General features: G+C 37.7%; 1 protein-coding gene across 1 annotated transcript in view; it reads right to left on the bottom strand.

Annotated features, from left to right (window-relative positions):
- LOC106054869 (uncharacterized) overlaps nt 1–25,044 on the bottom strand; it is a 49,383-nt gene that overhangs the window by 3,977 nt on the left and 20,362 nt on the right. The window contains exons 11-21 of the mRNA XM_056004767.1: nt 24,786–24,978; nt 22,816–22,907; nt 19,508–19,700; nt 17,193–17,396; nt 16,946–16,971; nt 14,863–15,046; nt 14,716–14,744; nt 10,258–10,447; nt 8,778–8,860; nt 6,229–6,415; nt 5,239–5,306 (exon numbers count right to left, since the gene is read on the bottom strand). Of these exons, the coding sequence (XP_055860742.1) occupies nt 5,239–5,306; nt 6,229–6,415; nt 8,778–8,860; nt 10,258–10,447; nt 14,716–14,744; nt 14,863–15,046; nt 16,946–16,971; nt 17,193–17,396; nt 19,508–19,700; nt 22,816–22,907; nt 24,786–24,978 (1,449 nt within the window). The remainder of the gene's footprint in view (nt 1–5,238; nt 5,307–6,228; nt 6,416–8,777; nt 8,861–10,257; nt 10,448–14,715; nt 14,745–14,862; nt 15,047–16,945; nt 16,972–17,192; nt 17,397–19,507; nt 19,701–22,815; nt 22,908–24,785; nt 24,979–25,044) is intronic.

Here is a 25,044-nt window from a genome sequence, read left to right as displayed (position 1 = left end):
CCAGGTAGTCGGGATTTACTGGGCCGTATTAAGTGTGCGTGCGTGAGGTGTGTTACTAATATTATTCACACTTATAACTACTTTGTCTATTAACACTCATCTATTCGTATTTTAGTATTAAATATTTTAATTGTTATTGTGTTTGTCGTTATTTAATTAGCCTGCCGAAGTGGGGAACCCGGTTAATTATATCGTCCCTTAGCTAAGCCTGTAAAACCCACCTTGATTAAGTTCCCTTGAAAGCGATGCGTTATTTAATACTATGCTTCCTAGATATGTCAAGTGCTCTACCATGTTAAGGGAGTGTCCATTTACGGACATTAGTGCTACTAATAAATAGGAAACTCCTTACCAAGAAGAGAGTAAGTATTAAGTATGTCCGTTCCTAGATAGGCCTCAGAAATCTAAAACAACCTTTCAAACACATATCCACATTATAGATTCGAACTGTGAGGCATGACAGATTAAGACGTTTATGTATTTCGTCAGAGGATTGATATCCAAGGTGTACATTTTTCTGTTCACTCAGAGTGCAGTCGATTGATGTCTGATGAGTAGGTCTACACCATGCCCGCACTTCTATCAGCAGAGTTAGCTCTTCAATAACTCGACATCATAGACTCGTGCCGTGTTCTCAGACTACAGAGTGACGGGGCGGGGCTATAGCATTGCTAAAACTGTAGCGACTGTCTATTTCAAATGCAGTCTCAATAAATATTTCTTAGATCTAGACTAGTCACTGACGAAGACAAGCCCAAAGACTCGGAAAGACGCTAGAGGGTCTGCACCAGCAGCTATTCTGAATGTGAATCTAAAGTTAATGCTCGGTGGCTTTGTATATTGGATACAAATTTACAATGCCCCGATTGCATGTTCTTCCATGGGTTTGGCTTTATGGGGAACTTAACATGACGCAAATTTACACATTTTGTGTTCACTAGTTTTTTTTAAATACAAATATTGCTAACATGTGTGGTGTCCTCCCTACTCTATATACATGGGGGATGCTCTGACTACTCTATATACATGGGGGATGCTCTGACTACTTTACTTTCTCAAGAGCATGCTCAGACTTTGGCCTTACCATCAATACGAACAAGACTGAAGTCTTATATCTACCTGCTCCTGGGAAAGCCTACTCGGATCCAAGCATTACTATAAATGGACAGGATATAAACGCAGTGGACAAATTCACATATCTTGGCAGCACACTCTCCAGAAATGGAAAAATCGATAGTGAAATCGACCTGCGTATCGCCAAGGCCAGTGCATCCTATGGCAGACTGTCTACAAATGTCTGGAACAGACGTGGTATCACCACAAACACCAAGCTAGGGGTCTACAGAGCCGTCATCCTCCCTACATTGCTCTATGCCTCAGAAACATGGACAGTGTACAGTAAACATGCAAAGAGACTAAACCGCTTCCACATGACATGTCTGAGAAAAATACTAAATGTCAAATGGCAAGACAAAATACCAGATACAGAAGTCCTTCGAAGAGCGTGTTTGCAAAGCATCCACACAATCCTGATGCAGTCCCAGCTGCGATGGGCAGGTCACGTCTACAGAATGGAAGACCACCGCATCCCAAAACGACTCTTGTATGGCCAACTAAGCGAAGGAAAGCGCTCGCAAGGTGGGCAAAGAAAGCGCTTCAGGGACACCCTCAAAGCTTCTCTGAAGGCGTTCAGCATAGACCCTGGCACCTGGGAGACAGAGGCACACGACAGAGCATCATGGCGTCACGCTGTGAAAACTGGCGCACAGGTTGCTGAGGAAAAAAGAACAACGCAGGCAGAAGAAAAACGCCAGAAAAGAAAAGCAAGACAAACGACACTAGCTCCAGCTGGAATAACCTGCCCAGTGTGCAGCCGAACATTCCGGGCTCACATAGGTCTCACCAGCCACATGAGGAGGCATAAAACCCCAGTGCAAAGCCCTCAGCCCCCTGGATGACAAAGTGGTCATCATCGAACCACGATGGACGAACTATATATATATATATATGGGGGATGTTCTGACGACTCTATTTGTATGGGGGATGTTCTGACTACTTTATATATATATGGGGGATGTTCTGACTACGCTATATACATGGGGATGTTCTGACTACTTTATATATATGGAGGATGTTCTGACGACTCTATATGCATGGGGGATGTTCTGACTACTTTATATATATATGGGGGATGTTTTGACGACTCTATATACATGGGGGATGTTCTGACTACTTTATATATATATGGGGGATGTTCTGACGACTCTATATGCATGGGGGATGTTCTGACTACTTTATATATATGGGGGATGTTTTGACGACTCTATATACATGGGGGATGTTCTGACTACTTTATATATATATGGGGGATGTTCTGACGACTCTATATGCATGGGGGATGTTCTGACTACTTTATATATATATGGGGGATGTTCTGACTACGCTATATACATGGGGATGTTCTGACTACTTTATATATATATGGAGGATGTTCTGACGACTCTATATGCATGGGGGATGTTCTGACTACTTTATATATATGGGGGATGTTCTGACTACTTTATATATATATGGGGGATGTTCTGACGACTCTATATGCATGGGGGATGTTCTGACTACTTTATATATATGGGGGATGTTCTGACGACTCTATACTTCATAATATTCCAGAAGAAAATATATTGTTGATAAACTATTATATATAACATTATATATCCTATACTCTTAAGCGAGCAATTATTGTATGTATGTATATATATTTATATATATATATATATATATATATATATATATATATATATAAATTTTATTTCGAAAACGGCTCTAACGATTTTCTTTAAAAGTTCACGGTATGTGCATAATAGTGAGAAAAAAATGCTCAACTCACTGGCCACATCGGTAAAACTCGAGGTCGACCGTTATATCGGTTTGAAAATGGCTCATTATCGAAACATTTATTTTGGCTAGAATGTTTTATGAATGAAATTTTCTGTATGACGTCAATGGGAAAAAAAACTTGACACCGCTTACGTCACTAGGCTCACAGCAGTACACTAAGACTTTTCTTCGCAAACAAGAAAAAGTTTTAATGATTCAATTGGCGTAATTAAACATTTGCGCACCATCTTATTGTACATTGATCCATTAGGAATTTATGGAAGAAAAATAATGAAATAAATATCTTAATGTAAGATTAGTTATTGTGTTTTAAAGGCTTTATAAGTTGTTTACACTTTAATTGCTTACACCCGTAGGTAGCTTTTACTTTGTTATTATTTTGCTGGTGAATTATTGCAATGTGTTTAAGCTTCGAAGTCTGCTGTCCAATACCAAAACATAGGAAAGGTCATAACACAGCATATCTATGCCTTACTTGCACAACCAGGGCCGGCCCTAACATTTGCGGGGCCCTATGTGAAATGTGAGAATTGCGCGCGGACCAGTAAGGGTAGAGATAAAGATAATAAGTGAAAATAAAGATTTTGTATTAGAAAATAAATTCGTATTTGCATTACATTTTTATTAAATGAAAGCTGACGATGCCGTTTTTTTATATCACGCGTAGGACTGGCGTTTACCAAATTGATTGACACCCCAAAGTGACAATTTTGTCTTTTTAAGGACATTTTTATGAGTTTCAGGAGATTTCCAGGAGCTCCTTGAAAACAAGGAGACCACGGGAACCCTATTATAAATTATAATGGTTTAATTTAATAATTTACACCTAGAATTAGCGCGGGGCTTTTGAACCTTCGGAGTCCACCACTGTGACAGCATAGGCCTAGGGCTGGCCCTGATGATATCCAGCTCGCGGTCAACGAATTTTCATCACGCTGCTGCCTTTTTTTTATTTGTTAACCTATAAACCTCGTTAAAACAGAAGTCATGTTACAAAAGTCACCCAATAAAACCTACTCAGCCCAAAGATCACTGCGCATAGACATCCCTTAAAGTGGTAGATAACTTCACATTATCTGGGAAGCATTTTATCAATTGACGCATTGCTTTAAAGAGAGGTTGATATGTGATCATGGATAGTCGTGCTTTTGGACGCCTCCAAGCGAGAGTGTGGCGAAATAAATCGCTCCGCCAGTCTACAAAAATCAGTGTCAACCAGTATTCTCTCAACCCCTCTATGTGGATCTGAGACATGAGTACTTCATAGAAAGCAACTAAGACTTCTTGAACGACTTTACCAAAGACCACAATACAAACAGCGATATTCTTGCAAAATGGTATGAAATTCGAGTCCGAAGATAAGTGAGGAATGCAGTATTTCCCTTTGCTGTGCAGCCCCAACTGTGACCTACATATTTTGCCACATCCAGGTCAAGCATAACCATTGTCCGCAGGTGGCCGATTTAGATTTTCTTTTCGCCGTCTGCGTTTGTTCTCGGCAGCAGATTTTCTTTTGGTCTCAAATGTGTATCTCGCGGCCTTCGTGAGAGACCTCCAGCTGTCTCGTTCTGAGGCCGCATGCAACCAGGTGCTCTCTTCTATGTCAGCCAAGGAAAGTTGACGACTAGGCTGGTCTTTGAAGAATTTCCGTGGAGCGCCTCTGTTACGTCGACCACATTTTAGCTCACAAAAAAAGACTGCCTTTGGCATTCGTTCGTCTCCCATACGGGATACGTGCCCTACCCAGTGCAACTGTCGGACCATAAGAAGTCCCACTATACTGTCCATACCGGCGTTGGCAAGGACATCGCTGTATGTAGTGCTGTCCTGCCACCGTATGTCCATGATGGAGCGCAAGCATCTTTGGTGAAAGCACTCAAGAAGTCTTAGTTTTTTCTGTAAAGTGTCCATGTCTCAGAGCCATAATAAATATACTAATTGCAGTATTAAATGTCATGAAGTAACCATTTTAGAAGTTATACTGCAAAGACTTTCTTACAAGCCTATAATAGCCCAATAGTTCTACGTGAAAGAAGCAATGTTAAGACGTGAGCTGTGGTTTTCTATAGGCCTACTATTGGAGGGACTTTCTATTCTAATCGCCATGTACAATTACATTGAGAACTGAAAGAACTAAAAAGCAACTCTTCGGATTGATAGTCTTTACCCGATAGTTCATTTTCGTAATTACAACAATATTCCCAAAATAACTTCGGGTAAATAGTAAATATCCTTCCTTAACAAATTATTCATCCGAGCGAGGCTCGGTCACCTGATATTATATATAATATGATAAATATTTACAAAATTGACAAGAATGATATAATAAAGTCATTGTACTTCTCTCTCCAGTTTTAGCAACATAAATTCCCGAAGAATACGTCATAGGTGATGGTTGATTATATTTCCTGTCAATGAAACAAACAAATAAAAACTTTGTATAAAATATACAGTTTTCTATTCTAATTGATATACAATGGTGACAGATACAGAAAGTTCTATGTTGTTTCATCATTATTTAACTATCAATAGTGAAAAATACAAACCTATACAGCTTCAAAAGTTATAGTATTGGTCTAGTTAACAAACAATGAAGGCTGAGCAAAGAGTTTCCCAAGGACAGGGAGTGACAAAATGTAAGAACTGGAGCAGAACTCAACCACAGTGACATACAGAAACATCTTGGGTAGCAAGCTCATAGTGTAGCTGGACATTCAGGGTTCAAATGGACCTTATTAGTCACATTCAGGGTTCAAATGGATCTTATTAGTCACATTCAGGGTTCAAATGGATCTTATTAGTCACATTCAGGGTTCAAATGGATCTTATTAGTCACATTCAGGGTTCAAATGGATCTTATTAGTCACATTCAGGGTTCAAATGGATCTTATCAGTCACATTCAGGGTTCAAATGGATCTTATTAGTCACATTCAGGGTTCAAATGGATCTTATTAGTCACATTCAGGGTTCAAATGGATCTTATTAGTCACATTCAGGGTTCAAATGGATCTTATTAGTCACATTCAGGGTTCAAATGGATCTTATCAGTCACATTCAGGGTTCAAATGGATCTTATCAGTCACATTCAGGGTTCAAATAGACCTTATTAGTCACATTCCATATTGCAGAAATATTTTGCCAAGCCCTCAACGCCTTTAATAACAGAAATGGTCCTCATTGTTAATGATGAACAATCAACAATAACTACACAAGTTATACACATCTTATGCATACACATTACACACGAAAGTTCTTGACAAAAGTCATATAAACAATAATGATGATGCGACCCACGTTGTTATTGGACAATTTTAAAATGCTCATCAGACCTGATGCAGCTTCCATCTTCAGCGCGATAAATGTAAGAGGGCGGGCAGGAGTAAATAGAAGAGGCATCTTGAGTACATACAATGTAAGCTCGCTCGTCAGGGCAGTAACTATAGTAACCATCAGGAACATTCAATATGTGTTCATAGGAATAGGGCACTACACAGCTGTCTATGCAAGCAACATGAACTGAAATGAGCAAATAAACATGACGAATATTAAACATTCACATTAGAACAAAAAATTGTAACGGCAAAACCTTTTTGTAGCCTCCACCAATGGAGGACTCAACTATTCCAAGGGAAGTAATTCGATACATAGAAAGAAAGAAATCACTTTTTAATCAAATAAATGTTACTGTCGATCGATTCTTCAATTGTTTTATTAGATTCATTTGGTCTGGCACCAAGTTTTTCAAAAGAACACTGAATAGTTATAGCTGATCTCCCAATAACAGCATTAGTCAGTTACTAGTAGAAATAGGAAACACAAGACAAATCTATGACTAGCTTTAAAAACACAAGGACTCCCGGTTTCTAAATGGGAGCAAGTGTCAGCTGAGGCCCTGCACTCTCTTCGCTCTCTACTTTGTACCGCTACACAAGAGACACCGCACGAGAGAAGCTCTATCACAGGTCCACCTTTCGGCAAATCCCTCCCAACATGGTTAACTCGACCAGGAAAAGTGGTTTTTAAAATATGACGATGGTACAATAGCTGTGGACTTAACATGCAACCCAAAGTATGACATTGTCAGACTTTCTGATGGAAGAGAAGTAATAGTGTCACTGCGACATTTGGCCCCTACTCCAAGAGAGAATCAGAAGTGTATCATTATAGACATGGAGACAAGCCCTGTCACACAGTTGCAGATGCCTACTGACCAATTGACTATGGAACCGAGAGCTACTCTTAATATACAGGTACAGCAAGGGGATATGTACAACAAGAGGAAGTAAGTACAGGTTCTGAGTCTCCAGTTGGAGAGCCATTTCGGCAGCATAAAACCTTAGACCAAGAGACCTAATTACTCATTCTAACATTGTATTTATAGTGAGAATAGGACCTACTTAGGAACTAATCATTTAGGAACTATTGTACTACATTTCCTTGCTTTTTTTTTGGGGGGGGGGGATGTACAAGAAGACAAAAGATATACAAGAGAAGGCCTATCTTTAAACTATTTACAATGCGGTGACTAATTAAACCTTTTCTTTAACAAAGGCATAATATTATAATATTATTTTATTATAAAAAAGGCATTTCTAATTAAAAGAAGCACTGTGTGTGATTCAGAAGAAAAAAAAATTAAAAACAAGAAGGAAATGTCAGGCGAGCAATCCCAAGATGCCGGACTCACTATTTAAGAAGAGAAAAAGAAGTTCATTCTTATGTGCATTGATCGTTTTTTAACATTGATGTAGCAGATACATTTGGAGTAATCTAACCGAAAAATTCTTTAGTTCAACAATCAACAAAGTATTGTAGATATCTGTTTTAAAATATCGGCGTATATGATGATTTTTCAAAAGGCGACATTCAAACAGAAATACCATGACTGACAACGGAGAATCTAGAAGTAACAAAAGTTATTCTTGAAGAAAATAAAAGTTGACATTGCACGATTCATATGCCACTAAGACCTTAAAAAATACCTCTAAACCATTTAACAAAATTTTCAACGGTTTCTTGCCATCTGCTTATCTTTGGCGTCTTAAGTGAAAAAGGATTTTTAAAATGAAGAACTTTTTGAGACAACAAACGACACTTTCACGAAGCGAAATTTTAATTCCAAATGAGATCGTTACAGACTTAACTTCAACTTGATGATACCGGTATGTTTACAACTTCAAGTTGATGATACCGGTATGTTTACAACTTCAAGTTGATGATACCGGTATGTTTACAACTTCAAGTTGATGATACCGGTATGTTTACAACTTCAAGTTGATGATACCGGTATGTTTACAACTTCAAGTTGATAATACCGGTATGTTTTCAAGTTTGAAATCAAAAAAAAAAAACAAAAACAACAACAGTGTAATTTACTTATAGTTGCATTGTTGCAAAATTTATTAATGGCAATGTCTTCGAGTCCAAAGATGAAGGATGCGTGCAGTGTTTCACATGACTACGTACGCCCAGGGAACTGGAGAATAATTGTAATAAACAACTACATTTTAAAATCTAATAGACACTCATTTTATAGTTTTTTGCTGAACAATTAAATAGCGTAGGTAATTATAAACAATATGTATTACAGCGCAACAAACCAACGGAAAAAAAAGAATTCTTTAAATGCTGGGGATGGGGGGTTAGGGTGAGGGAGGGTTGTGGGCTTAAGGTTAGGGGTGGGGGGTGACACCCTAAGCTGACCGCACCGGGTGACACCCACCCTAGTGACGCCACTGTTTAGATTTATCAAGATTGTATCAGTGTCGTAGTGATGAGCTATTTCTGTATAAAAGCATCCATGTTATAGGCCTACTAGGATTATAGTCATTTGTCCAATGATTGAATGACGTAATAAATAAATAGACATTTGTTTTACCTGCAGCGCCTTTAGCCACAGGAACAGCATTATCTCCATAGATGGTGCTCTGTATCACTCCGCTACTCTTGATACCCTGTGGGCTAAACACATAACGAAATACTAGACTATATATATCTATCAAATTTCATAAGTCTATCACAACTATTCACCGTATCAATTCTGTCTTGGAACTACATTTCAAAAGTATATTATAAAAACTCCCATACCAATGTGTATTTGAACCACATAGATCTATCACATAGGTGTATCCCACAGATTCACTGTATCAATGTGTATTAACACCTCACAGATCAATCACATAGGTGTATCCCACAGATTCACTGTATCAATGTGTATTAACACCTCACAGATCTATCACATAGGTGTATCCCACAGATTCACTGTATCAATGTGTATTAACACCTCACAGACCTATCACATAGGTGTATCCCACAGATTCACTGTATCAATGTGTATTAACACCTCACAGACCTATCACATAGGTGTATCCCACAGATTCACTGTATCAATGTGTATTAACACCTCACAGACCTATCACATAGGTGTATCCCACAGATTCACTGTATCAATGTGTATTAACACCTCACAGATCAATCACATAGGTGTATCCCACAGATTCACTGTATCAATGTGTATTAACACCTCACAGATCTATCACATAGGTGTATCCCACAGATTCACTGTATCAATGTGTATTAACACCTCACAGACCTATCACATAGGTGTATCCCACAGATTCACTGTATCAATGTGTATTAACACCTCACAGATCTATCACATAGGTGTATCCCACAGATTCACTGTATCAATGTGTATTAACACCTCACAGATCTATCACATAGGTGCATCCCACAGATTCACTGTATCAATGTGTATTAACACCTCACAGATCTATCACATAGGTGTATCCCACAGATTCACTGTATCAATGTGTATTAACACCTCACAGACCTATCACATAGGTGTATCCCACAGATTCACTGTATCAATGTTTATTAACACCTCACAGATCTATCACATAGGTGTATCCCACAGATTCACTGTATCAATGTTTATTAACACCTCACAGATCTATCACATAGGTGTATCCCACAGATTCACTGTATCAATGTGTATTAATACCATGACATCTAAAGAGACTAAGTGTCACAGTGAAAAGTCACAGTTTAAATATTTAAAAATAAAAACAACATATACATAACCCAGTACTGTAGTAATAAATAATAATACATGTCCATTTCTATCTCTAACTCCTCAAAGCTTCACCCTGTCCTAGACAAGGGGCACAATCTAGTAATATCCAGAACTATTTCTACAATTAATCTCTATGTAACCAAAACAGATAAAAGTGAGCTCAGAAGAAGTCACGGTTCATTAACAAAAAGTAATCTCCAACTTGTTGTACTTGTTGAGTCTTATGGTCTGATAATTATTTATTGAGTTAGTCTTAGTGTTTGTAATATTGAACTGAACTTACCAGTTAGTGTTTGATCGCAGCTCACACTCTCCTGCAGAACTGTTGTAAACTGATCCCGACTTACAGAAATCAAATATCATCAGGCCCTGGAAGCAGGCAACAATTATGTTGCAGTTGTCTATATGACCATAAAAACCATCAGACAAAGGCCCAGAGGAGTCCATACAGTCAGTTATAAGACGGGGGATAGCTAAAATGAAAATATTAAATAATTATTTTAATAATAGGTTCGGTTAGAAGCTACTAATGTTTTAATGCTCAAATTACGGCCCGGAAGCCGTAACCATGAAAGTCGAAACTTGCGACACCATTGCATAATAAAGTCACAGAGTTCTGTTCCAATCGACAAGTTTTTAAAAATTTATTTATTTTTTTATGTATTTTTGTGTGTGGTTCATGGCTAGCGTGAAGAACGTTTCTACGTCTGTGTACCACTGAACTATTGATTGGACGCGTGTTTTACTCTAACCTCATGGAGTAATAGCATCTCCCTTTTGGGCAAAACCGGTATTGTGTTCATGGTTTCTGTATGTCCGAGTGATACCTTAGACTTAGACTTAGGTCCTCCCGCGCCGTTCGGCGCATTGGGCGGCAAGCTGTCTCCATAAAGATCTGTCACTGGCAATGTCTGAAGCCTCCTCCCACCTGGTGTGTCGCCAAGTAATACGAGGACGTCCCTGTTTGCGCTTTCCTCGTTTTGGCTTCCATGTTATTGCAACTCTTGGTGTGCGTAATTCATTTTGACGTAGAACATGTCCCGCAAACCTCATGCGACGCTCAGTCACAACCTCACTAAGTGTTCGACTCCCAGTTCGGCATAGGATTTCCTTGTTTGAGACCCGATCTGTGTAACTGACTCCCAAAATCCGTCTCAGCCATCTCTGTTGAGCCACATTTAGTCTTTTCTCAATTTTGACAGATGACTTCCACGTCTCACATGCATATGTAGCAGTTGGAATGACGATTGTGTTAAGAAGGTGTATTTTTATCTCATGTCCAATGGCTTGGCTTGTCCGAATAGGCTGCAACCTTTGGTAAATGCTCCCCGCCTTTCCTATTCGTCACGCTACATCATGGTAAGCATCTCCATCATTTGTTATGATGCTGCCAAGGTACGTGAACTTGTCCAGCTCTTCAAGCTTTGACTCGCCAAGTCTGACGGGGACACCCTTTGCCTTATATCTTACTCGCATAATTTTAGTCTTATCCAAGTTTATGCGGTGGCCAATTTTGGGTGCCTCTCTGTCTAGGCTCTCCGTCATTTCTTGAATGCATTTATTTGTAGCCCCGAGTAGTGCAACATCATCAGCAAAGTCCAAGTCCGTCAATCGGAGTTGTTCATGCCATGGAATACCAAAGGCAGTCTGGTTCATTGTTCTCCTCATTATGTAGTCGATGGCTAGGAGGAAATGGAAGGGAGATAAGATGCACCCCTGTCTCACACCTGTCTCGATTGTAAAAAACTATGTTGTTCCCTCTTCTGTTTTAATGCAGCAACTAGACTGACTGTAAAGGTGTCGTAGGATCTGGACGAATTTTTCTGGGATACCGTATTCTCTAACTATTTTCCATAGTGATTTTCGGTGGACACTATCAAACGCTTTTTTGAAGTCCACAAAACTGATCGTTAGCCGTTGTTGGTACTCAAGACTTTGTTCTATGATATTTCGTAGAACGAAAATCTTCTCTGTACATGATCTGCCTCTTCGGAAACCTGCTTGTTCTTCTCTGAGCCTTTTATCTACAGACTGTTGAAGCCGTCTCAACAAAACAGTGCTGAAAACTTTGCCCGGGACAGAGAGGAGAGTAAAGCCCCTCCAGTTGTTGCAGTCTGCCAAGTTGCCCTTTTTTGGAAGCTTTACAATCACTCCCTTTTGCCAGTCCTCTGGGACTTTTGAAGTTCGCCAACAGAGATTTAAGAGATCAGTCATTCTGTTAACAATGCACTGTCCCCCATAGTTTAGCATTTCTGCTGATATCATGTCTAGCCCTGGTGCTTTGTTATTCTTTAACACTGCAATGGCCATGGTAACCTCCTCAGCAGTTATTGTTTCTGTCTTGACCTTGAGATCATTGTTTAGAGAGGGGTCCTTGAATATGTAAGTTAGGTCTGGCGACTGTTGGTTAAGGGTCTCTTTAAAGTGCTCTACCCATCTTGCATCCTGTTCTTCTTTCGTTAACAAAGTTTTGCCTTGCTTGTCTTTTATCGGTGCCCCATGTCCACTCTTTGCTCCAGTGAGATCGCGGACAATACGATGAAGGGTTTTTGTGTCATTTCTGCTTGCAGCTGCTTGTGACTCTTGTCCCTTCTGCTCAATCCAGTCCCGTTTATCTCGCCGACAGCTTCTCTTTACTTTCAGATCTGCTTCCCTATAGGCTTCTTCCGCTAGGCTGCGATCCTGTGTTTCATTTTTCTGATCTCGTCTACGTTTGGCCTCTTTCCTCTCATCTATCAATTTCCATGTTCTGTCTTGTATCCACCGTTCCTTGTATGAACCTCGCCTCCTTCCGATAACTTCTTCCGCGCACCCAATAGTGGTATCTTTGAAGTTGGCTCACTCTTCTTCAAGGGTCAATATATCTGCAAGAGCCTCAAAGCGGTTCGTTAGTTTCAATTGGAACTGTGCTGCAGTATTGCCGTCTTTAAGCTTCTCTACATTAAATGGGCGGGGTCGTGTGGCTCGTTTTGGTTGGCGTTTCAATCGGAGCTTACATTTGCCATTGACAAGGTAGTGGTCTGAGCCGATATCCGCTCCTTTGCGGGTCCGCACGTCTAACAGAGATGACCTCCATCGTTTGGAGATGCAAATGTAATCTATCTCGTTGAAGGTTTCTCCATTTGGGGATCGCCATGTTTTTTGTGTATTTGTTTGTGCTTAAAATATGTGTAGAATTAGGTCTTGAGTAGGTGTTTCATCAAGAGTGGTTTGTAGTTGATTATAGAAATTATCTTTGATGGTATCTTCTGCATCCTCTGTAGGGCATATGCTTGGATGGTAGTAACTTTGATTTGCTTTGTTTGGAGTCGAGCTGTAATGATACGGTCACTGACCGGCTTCCAAGCAATTAGCGCTGAAGCTGCTATTTTAGACATGATGATTCCTACACCACCAATGTGCTCCTTATCATGTCCTGAATATATTATTGTCTTGCCATCATTGATTATTTGTCCACTTGATGTCCTCCTCATCTCGCAGATCCCAAGGATGTCCAGCCAGTAAGAGTCAAACTCTCTTAAAAGTTGGGCCAGTTTACCGCATTGATTCAGGGTTCTTACATTCCACGTGCCTATAAGAGTCGGTTTCCTTGCGTTGAAAGGCTTGCCACGTATCGGGTATTGGACTTCCAGTTGGCTTTGATCCAACATCGTCATCAGGGTTTGGCCGCCCTCGCCGCATGTATAGTTTTCATTATGTGTCGAGTTTGCCGTTTCTGTAGCAATAGTGGTTTTACAGGGTGGGGTCGCTAGCCCCACGCCAAACCCTCCTCCTTTTTCACTCCTCCGAGTGATACCTTCGGATCTAAAAAAAATATCGAGTATTGATGTATCGAAAGTGTCAGCTTTTGTTTTTAAAAATAGGACAAGATAAATAATAGGACTGAATAACTAATAGGACTGAATAACTAATAGGACTGAATAACTAATAGGACTACATAACTAACAGAACTACGTAACTAATAGAACTACGTAACCAATAGGACTACATAACTTTGTTCATGTTTATCCACGATTGTTAGTTTGATCAAATCCGTGTATTTCTTCCACTAAATTGACCGCCACTTCCCAAGTTTCGCCAGTAATTGCATGTAACAGTGTTCAATTTTTTAAAAATGCATTAGCAATCTTCATGTATTAGGTGTTAGAGTTCTTTTGATGGAAAAGAAAATAATATGTAGTGCGTATTTTTGTCATGCATGAGGTTATGGATTCAACGCTAATTTGAAAAGTGTAATAGGCATAGACGTTTTGGCTTGTGTTTAGGGTTTGGTTTATTCTTTTAAAAGAATGATGTACAGGACATTCAACACATACACTAAACACAACACATACACAAAGTAGCGCATCTAGCGTGTTTACAAGGGGAGGAGTCCAAATTTGAAAATCCCCCGGGACCCCCCCTTGAGGGGTTCCCTAAATTAGAGTCCGAAATTCGTTTTTACATTTAATATTAGGCCATCTCATCATGAAGTCGAATGTCAAAATGCAGCGGCCCCTAAAGAGGTCAAGTTTCCCGGCCTCCTAATCCCTAACCCTAACCCACTTCATACACAGCACATACAAAACACATATACAGCACAACACATACACACGAAATCAATACAACACATACATTCAACACTTACAAACGCATTCTTAGGTCTCGCTCAGTGTCTTGAGATAGCACATGACAAATGACCTAACGCTAATACAAACATGAACGAGATACTTCAGATATGAAAATACTTTCAAAGACTTACTGGGCAAAGTTGAAAGCCTTGATTTGGAACTGGAAGAAAACAGAATTTAAAAAATAAGAATTGAATAATTTATAATAACAAACTACATTTCAGCATTGACTTGTAGGCCTACATGTATGTTCAACACTAACTAGATGGCAGTCTCACCAAACATTCCACTTGTCCTCAACACAGTGTTGCCTTGTCTTATTATAGACAGTATTTTCTGAGCAAAAGTTGACAGCCATAGAGCCACCTTTGCAACTTAGGAAAACATTGCAATATCTACAACTAGCATACACACCATCAACTTCAGAACCATGGTCACCATAGCAACTATTAATACATTCTTCTGCCAAGAGAAACAAGCAATAAGAAATTTTATAAAAATTTTTAAAATTAATAAAAGCTACAAAATAGTAAATAAAGTTCTGTATTACTAGATTTAACACATTCTGTATTGCTAGAGATAACAAGTTCTGTATTGGTAGAGATAACACATTCTGTATTGCTAGAGTTAACAAGTTCTGTATTGCTAGAGTTAACAAGTTCTGTATTGTTAGATTTAACAAGTTCTGTATTACTAGAGTTAACAAGTTCTGTATTGCTAGAGTTAACAAGTTCTGTATTGCAAGAGTTAACAAATTCTGTGGGCATATTGATAGAGTTAACAAGCTCTGTATTGCTAGAGTTAACAAGTTCTGTATTGCTAGAGTTAACAAGTTCTGTATTGCAAGAGTTAACAAATTCTGTGGGCATATTGATAGAGTTAACAAGCTCTGTATTGCTAGAGTCAACAAGTTCTGTGGGCATATTGCAAGAGTTAACAAGTTCTGTATTGCTAGAGTTAACAAGTTATGTGGGCATATTGCTAGAGTTAACAAGTTCTGTATTGCTAGAGTTAACAAGTTCTGTGGGCATATTGCTAGAGTTAACAAGTTCTGTGGACATATTGCTAGAGTTAACAAGTTCTGCATTGCTAAAGTTAATTTCTGTGGGCATATTGCTAGAGTTAACAAGTTCTGTTTTGCTAGAGTTAACTAGTTCTGTGAACATATTGCAAGAGTTAACAAGTTCTGTATTGCTAGAGTTAACAACAGTGTCGGACTGGGTGTCAAAATCGGCCCGGGCATCTCTATTTCGTCCGGCCCATAAATTGTATATTATATGATGGACGTCCAATTCTAGGTCAACATGTCCTCAAAATCATTCTGTCAAGTTTGATAATGTATCGATAGCTGTACACATGCATACAGTGACTATAAATACTTCACCCAGAGGGCCTCTTTTGTAAGAGAATACTAGAAAACCTTCCACAATGTAATACGTGCCGTAGTGGCATCCATGCTGCCCTTATCTTAGAAAACAGACCTGATTTTTTTTTAAAAAAAGATGATTACTGTGGTTCTACCGGCCCATTTAGGTACCGGCCCACCGGGCATTTGCCCAAATGCCCATATAGCCAGTCCGCCCCTGGTTAAGTTCTGTATTGCTAGAGTTAACTAGTTCTGTATTGCTAGAGTTATCAAGTTCTGTGGGCATATTGCTAGAGTTAACAAGTTCTGTGGGCATATTGCTAGAGTTAACAAGTTCTGTGGGCATATTGCCAGAGTTAACAAGTTCTGTATTGCTAGAGTTAACAAGTTCTGTATTGCTAGAGTTAACAAGTTCTGTGGGCATATTGCTAGAGTTAACAAGTTCTGTATTGCTAGAGTTAACTAGTTCTGTGGGCATATTGCTAGAGTTAACAAGCTCTATATTACTGTCATTTTGTATTTTTAAAAAAAGACAATACTCCCACTATAAATATGGTAAATCTGATTATTTTGCGCTTAATAATTAATGAATGAAACATTTTTTACCCCACTCCATTGAGCCCTCCCTACTAGAGAAAAAATCCTGGTTAAGTGAATATATAAATCTGCTAGACTTTTAATTATCGCTAGAATTTTCAGTCTGTTGTACGCTGATAATAACAAGACAGTTGTATTATTCTTAATTTCTTTACATTTTGTTTACTAAAATCATATGACATATAAAGATGTCATAGCTTATTAAATAACTAATCAGGCCAAATAAATATAATAAGAAATGTACAGGGCTGATCAAAGTTTACATCGGAGTTGACACAATAAGACAAATGTCTTTATGTCGCTTGAAGTAAATCCTGTGGTTAAAACCAAACCAGGGTTTGACTAACACTAAAGGAATAGAACCCACTCCCAGTAAAGATACACAAACGTGATCATACCTTCAGGTATCTGTGTCGCTGGTAAACTACAATACATAGAGAATAAATGAATTAGAATCATTGTAAACTACATGCCTCATACTCATTCTACACACTCCTCTCTCTCTCAGTCTCTCTCTCTCTCCTCTGTCTCTGTGTTATTGATATAATTCACAATATCAAGCACAGACATTTTGATAGATTAATAGATAGATAGATGGATGGAGAGAGAGAGAGAGAGATCGAGATTTTAGATGCAACCTCTTACCAAGTTTGTTTTTCATCCCTGACACATTGCCCTACTTCTAAATTGAATAGTTCACCATCTTGACAATAGTCCAAACGTTCATTCTGACCAACACAATCTAAATACACATTGCAGTACTGACAATGACCGTAGCGTCCATCTGCAGTCCCTTTACATGAATTGATACAGAAGCTAAAGACAGGGAACTCTGGATTGTTGGGTACACTAGAACAAAGAATGAGATTGTAAATAGTAAGTTCTGAACACATCGGCTGTAGACTATCTCACATTGGATTCTAACATTCCCAGCCCCCACACACACACTTCCATGATGTATAACATTTAAAAAATGTGCCCCCCCCCCACTCTGCTCTACACATTGTAATCTCCTCGTGTTATTGAACATTCTTCTTCTCATAATCAAATGTAAAACAAAATAATTTAGGTGAAAAGTTTATAGTAATATCAATTAAAAATTCTTCTATCTATATATATAATTCTCTTCTTCGCTCAAAAGTTTGGACGAGAAGAAGAAGTAAAGGAAAGATCACTCTTTTATTTCTGCGGATAGAGTTATTCCACGAACTTTAAGAGTCTTGCGTGTAACGAAGTCATACAGTATATTATTAAAATTGTATTTCCTACATAGATAACGCTCAATAGCAAGAATTACCAAATGTTTAAATCTATCTTCGAGAATTGTTGAGCTAAAGTAACTCTTCACTAGTTTGAGGCGCGAGAAGCTTCTTCCTTAACCAGATTCCAAAATTACGGGATAATGCGTTTTTTTTTTATCGCGCGTAGGAATGACTCTCCAAAATGCCAATTTTTGTCTATATATTTCAGGAGATTCGTATGAGTTTTCTAAAGATTTTAATAATTTCCGGATATTTCCAGAACTTTTTCTTATATTTTGCAATTTCAGGAGATTTTCAGGAGCTCATAGTAAATTGACAGGAGGCCATGGGAAATCTGTTTTAAGTTATACAATGGTTTAATTTAATAATTTATACACCTAGAATTAGCGCGGGTCCTATGAAAGTGCGGGGCCCACTGCGGTCGCATAATTGCGGAGCCCACTGCGGTCACCTAAGGCCGGCCCTAGAAAATAGCGGCGTATGCTACGCCGCAGGTCGACTAGTATATATAATTCTCTTCGTCGCTCAAGAGTTTGGACGAGAAGAAGAAGTAAAAGAAAGATCACTCTCTTATTTCTGCGGATAGTCACCCCACGAAAAACCAAGAGTGGGGGGAGGGAGAAAAAGTATTCACCGGTCACTACGGATGGCGGCCTGGTCGTGCGGTTTTCGCGCTGGACTGTAGTTTGGATTTATCAAACCCTGCCCGCTCCCATCCCCCTTTGTCCTTCAACTCTGAAAGAACATCCAAAACTTGTAAAATATATTACAAAAAACCTATTACAAACACTAAATAGCAGCGTCGGACTTAACCATTGTGACCAAGAAGTCATGGGAAGAGAACAATAATCTACTATGTATATTCACCCGTCACTAAATAGCATGGCTGGACTTAACCATTGTGGGGCCTTATGCGAAACGGATTTCGCGGGCCAAGTTTGGGTAGACTAGTGGATGATAAGTGAAATTTAAGAGTTTGCATTAGAAAATAAATTCGTCTATGCATTTTATTCATTCTTTACTACGTACAGAATTACTTTACGAGCCTTGCGTGTAGCAAAGTCATACAGTTACAGTATATCATAATAATTCTTTTGCCTACATAGATCACGCTCAATAGCAAGAATTACCAAATTCTTCTTAATTCATTCTTCATTAGTTTGAGGCGCGAGATGCTTCTTTCACCAGATTACACAATGACGGCTAATGCATAATGCCTTTTTTAAATTTATAGCGCGTACGATTGGCGTTTTCCATATTGAATGACACCCCAAAATGACAATTTTTGTCTATATATTCCGCATTTATTTTAAGGACTTTTTCATATACTTTTGCAATTTCCGAAGATTTCCAGGAGCTCCGGGTAAATCGACAGGAGGGCGAAGGAAATATGTTATAAGTTATAAAATGGTTTAATTTAATAATTTATACACCTTGAATTAGCGCGGGTCCTATAACAGTGCGGGGCCCACTGCGGTCGCATAGGTTGCAGTGGCCTAAGGCCGGCCATGCAAAATAGCGGCGTATGCTACGCCGCCGGTCGACTAGTTAATAATAATTAATTAGCACTTGTCATTCTCTATAGTGAAAAAAAAAGACTAAACATGTACTTTCGAACTAATTCATTCCTGCTACAGAAATAATAAACATTCGTTTTGCTTTGGAGCTCAATAGATAATAATCTATTCTTCAACCCACCATTCTCCACGTCTGTCAGCTTCACACTGACCACTGGCCTGGTTGTATTGTTGACCATCATTACAGAATACTTTCTCTTCTTTGCCATTTTCCTGGCACTCAAGGAACACATTACAGTAGCCACAGAGGCCGTAGTAACCAGGTGCCGCTACAGTGGATCCTTTCCTACAGCTTTCCAGGCAAGTGTTGAAGACTACAATATTGGAATGAATAGATCAAATGAACATGCACAAAATAGTAGTAAAGAATTAGTCTAACGTTAGGTAGCCACGTATAACTTATGATTAAATTAGTAGGATCTCAAATAGATGGAAAACACGTGATTTCAAAGCAGTGCAGACTTACAAAGAAAGCTATATGAACTGCAGCTATATTTGGCCTATAGTTTCATCCCCCAATTTCTGAAAAGTTCTTTAGCAAACAGATCTGTTTGTTGACTTTTAGCTCTTTTTTCTCTTTACATATAGTCAGGTTTCATTAGTTACAACTTACAAGTAGCTAGGTTTCATTTCCGTGTGTCTGCTTTGTCATAACTTTAAAAATACTTTTGAATAGTCATTTTAATCAAAGCCAAAGATAAATCTTTTCTTTTTTCTCTACTTATTATTTTCGTGCGCAAAGATAATTTCTGATTGAACTAGTAGATCTAATTATTACTATTTATTATTTGATTTAGTCTTATTATTGCCAGAATTGAGTTGCTTAACAAGGGAAGAATAATTAATAATTATTGAGTTTATTGTTTCCACTTAGGAATTGGCTTATAGTTTGGGAGGTAGTATCATTTATGCAAATAAATCATTCGTTTTCTCTCCAGGTATCAGGGCCAAAATATTTTCAAAGAATTTATATTCGTCTTTCTGACTCAGTACTATCTACAAAAACCATTTTGAGTGTCCGAACAATTAAAAAAAAAACACATAAAAAGATGGGCCCAAGGTCCTTGATTCCAGGAAAAGACTTTAAGAAATTATTCTCAAAAAGCTTACTTCTTACTTTGTCGACCGCCTAAAAAATGTAGTGACTTATTTAGGACAAGGGCTTACAGAATCCTTCTTACATCCTCGCCACATGCAATGAACTAAGTGCTGCGTAAGCCTGCAGGAGGCTATGATTACTTTCTTTGTTGTTTTTTTATGGACATTTCCATGACGGCGCCTCGATGAGGCAAGGAAAACATTCAACCTCCGACAGAAACCAATGAATAGAGCTAATAGAGGGATAGCTTGCAATTTTTAATTGGTTGTCAAACAGATTAGTTGTAATAGAAACAAGTTTCTTTTTTGGTGATTTCTTTATTTCAACCAGGTGTTGATTTCATTGGTTTGTAGATGTCTATTTAGTTTGATATTACAGACATCGGGTGTATTTTTTAAATAACGACTAAATCTTTTCTAAGTGAACAATTTTTGTGTGTGCATATAACTAATGTATGCTGACATCATCGTCACTACTGTCCAAGAGCCTGGAAATCAAGGTCAAAATGATGTGTAGCATCTCTGGCCTATCGATTATATGATAAGATTAAAAAAAAGTTTATACGAAGTGTGGAGGTAACAATTAGTTTGGATCAGTCGTGTAGACCAACAATAATAAATCTGTGCGATTAGAAACATTTTGACCAATTATTTTTGTTTAGCGCTATTTCATGCTTTTAGCTTTCTTTATACGCTATGATCATATCACTTATCTGGACCAGTTGGGAAAATTGCAGGGGAGGGGAAGAAAGAAAGGGAGATCTGAGTGGATTTTACTGTAATTGGTTTTTAAAAGCATTTGCAATATATATATACATAAATATATATATAAAGGGGGGGGGCATCGAACTCGTTTCTAACACTGCCTCTGCTAGTGAGCTACTTCAGAGATTGTAGAGCTGTATGTTGGTATTTCAATTTAGAGCGGCGACCTATAAAGGAAACTTATTCATCTGTATATACCACCAATTCAGTCAAGTGCAATTTCTTTTCATTGTTCAAGATACCAAACAAAATAATTAATTACCAACAGCTTGTTCTGAGATTGAGTATAGGAGAAATAACATGTACAAACTTTTAACCAGGCAGACAGAGTTGATATAAGCTTTGTACAACTATAAAATGTCTTCTTGAATAGAATTCGCCTGAATAGAAGTGGCTGATAGAGGAACTAGAACTACTGATTTACCAATATAGCAAATAAACAAGAGAAACCAGAGAAAAAAAGTAAATTCAAACAAAGTAACCTACATACAGGGTGCGTAAAAAAATGTATACACACTTTGAACTGTCATAGACAATTTATTTTACGTTCTACAATGCTAAATTTCTGCACATGGAAAGCTGAATGTCTAAATGGAAAAATAAATGTGAAGGTGATTCTGTACCACACACACTGCCGGAGTGGCAGGGAAGTAACTGCAACATGCCTCCAGAGTGTTCGGACAACTGGGTGAGGGCATCCCCACACATTCCAAAAACCTTCATATACGTATAAAATATGCATACAATGCGTGAAGGCCTTTTTCTGCTGATTTCTGGACTAGACTGCTATTTGCCCACTCTCCTTGTAAGTGTTCAACTGTACCACACGCTCAGATGGCAACAAGTTCTTCTCTATTATGAACTAGTCACTAAACTCTTAGTCTGATTTCAGTTCCGCACCCGACATTAATTTTGTTAGCACTCATTCCTACCTAAGCCGTTGTTTCAGTCTCTGCTAGTGTAACCTCTGTTTGTATAGATAGATAGAATAAAACGACAGCTGAAAGTTATCCTCATTTCATCACCACATACTAGTAGCTTGTCAACCATCTACCCATCTGTCTGAAAGCTGCCTAAATACTGCAGTAGGACATAGAAGTACTTCATAATCAAACACCAGATCACATGCTGCTATTCCCATACAGCCTACACCAATAATTTCAACTTTATAGACTATAGACCTTTGATCTATATCATGTTGACAACAACAACATGAACCAATTTTGCAATCAGCTACTGTTTCACCTTAAATAAGGACCAGAATTGTTCTTTCGTTGTGACTTTACAAATACAATGAACTTCAGTCTTGCCATATTACATTATACCAGCATTTCTACTATCTATACTATTATTAATACTAATATTATTTTACCGAGCAGTACAACTAAGCCTACCTAGTGCCTACCTAGTGCTGGTTGTGTTTTTTTTCGTGTGTGAATGGTGTGAATGGTTATTGTTATAGTGGTTATGTTGAGGTGGACATTTGTAGTCCAACTGAATTTTCATTTGTTTGGACCAATACAATTATCTTAACTTATCTTATCTTATCTTGTCTAATATGTTTACCTTTAGGAACGTCTTTGACAGGAGGAGGAACTAATGGTGTAACAGTATCCTTAGGAATGAGATCACTATCAGGTTTTAGCCGAGTTGGTTGGCTGAAATATCATTACAATATAGTATAAGCAACGTTACTATATTATAGAGTAGTTATTGTAAGTGCATAAGGTATCATATGGTGTTAACGTTATTGTATGTGCATAAGGTATCATATGGTGTTAACGTTATTGTATGTGCATAAGGTATCATATGGTGTTAACGACGGCCTCTGTAACATAAAGCCGTGATTTAGAACCCTCAATATATCGAAAGTCACATTTGCATTGAAACTTTCCTTTATTGTCCCAATGTTATTGAATAATTGGTATGCCCTCCATTTTAAAGCTAAGTATTGTATTTAAATAATTGGTATGTCCCTCCATTTTAAAGCTAAGTATTGTATTTAAATAATTGGTATGTCCCTCCATTTTAAAGCTAAGTATTGTATTTAAATAATTGGTATGCCCTCCATTTTAAAGCTAAGTATTGTATTTGAATAATTGGTATGTCCCTCCATTTTAAAGCTAAGTATTGTATTTAAATAATTGGTATGTCCCTCCATTTTAAAGCTAAGTATTGTATTTGAATAATTGGTATGTCCCTCCATTTTAAAGCTAAGTATTGTATTTAAATAATTGGTATGTCCCTCCATTTTAAAGCTAAGTATTGTATTTGAATAATTGGTATGTCCCTCCATTTTAAAGCTAAGTATTGTATTTAAATAATTGGTATGTCCCTCCATTTTAAAGCTAAGTATTGTATTTGAATAATTGGTATGTCCCTCCATTTTAAAGCTAAGTATTGTATTTAAATAATTGGTATGTCCCTCCATTTTAAAGCTAAGTATTGTATTTAAATAATTGGTATGCCCTCCATTTTAAAGCTAAGTATTGTATTTAAATAATTGGTATGCCCTCCATTTTAAAGCTAAGTATTGTATTTGAATAATTGGTATGTCCCTCCATTTTAAAGCTAAGTATTGTATTTGAATAATTGGTATGCCCTCCATTTTAAAGCTAAGTATTGTATTTGAATAATTGGTATGTCCCTCCATTTTAAAGCTAAGTATTGTATTTGAATAATTGGTATGTCCCTCCATTTTAAAGCTAAGTATTGTATTTAAATAATTGGTATGTCCCTCCATTTTAAAGCTAAGTATTGTATTTGAATAATTGGTATGTCCCTCCATTTTAAAGCTAAGTATTGTATTTAAATAATTGGTATGTCCCTCCATTTTAAAGCTAAGTATTGTATTTAAATAATTGGTATGTCCCTCCATTTTAAAGCTAAGTATTGTATTTGAATAATTGGTATGTCCCTCCATTTTAAAGCTAAGTATTGTATTTAAATAATTGGTATGTCCCTCCATTTTAAAGCTAAGTATTGTATTTGAATAATTGGTATGTCCTCCATTTTAAAGCTAAGTATTGTATTTGAATAATTGGTATGTCCCTCCATTTTAAAGCTAAGTATTGTATTTAAATAATTGGTATGTCCCTCCATTTTAAAGCTAAGTATTGTATTTGAATAATTGGTATGTCCCTCCATTTTAAAGCTAAGTATTGTATTTAAATAATTGGTATGTCCCTCCATTTTAAAGCTAAGTATTGTATTTGAATAATTGGTATGCCCCTCCATTTTAAAGCTAAGTATTGTATTTAAATAATTGGTATGTCCCTCCATTTTAAAGCTAAGTATTGTATTTGAGAGCACTAGAACATCTATGACAGAAAGGCGAATAGCTATTCATTGAATAACAATTAAAATGTTGACAAAAAAAAAATAACCATTATTATTAACTGATTATTTGAACTGAAATTCTCTAGTCTAAATAAATCATCCTTCCAGCCTAAATATTTTATTCTAGCCCCCAGATAAAAAAAATATTCATTAAGTTCAACAGAATACAATTTTATTGTCCGCGCCCTTCAACCTACCATTCTCCATGTCTGTCTGCTTCACACTGACCACTGGCCGGGTTGTATTGCTGACCATCATTACAATAGATTATATTTTGTTTGCCGTTGTCCTGGCACTCTAGGAACACATTACAGTAGCCACAGAGGCCGTAGTAACCAGGTGCCGCTACAGTGGATCCTTTCCTACAGCTTTCCAGGCAAGTGTTGAAGACTACAATAGTGCAATGTTACAAATGAGCATCACAGAAAATGTAGACATGAATGTAAACAATCAGGA

The sequence above is a fragment of the Biomphalaria glabrata genome, chromosome 11 (genome assembly GCF_947242115.1).
Source record: "Biomphalaria glabrata chromosome 11, xgBioGlab47.1, whole genome shotgun sequence".
NCBI classification, from domain to species: domain Eukaryota; kingdom Metazoa; phylum Mollusca; class Gastropoda; family Planorbidae; genus Biomphalaria; species Biomphalaria glabrata.
Note: the sequence above shows the minus strand (reverse complement) of the source record. Positions and strands in the feature narration are given on the sequence as shown.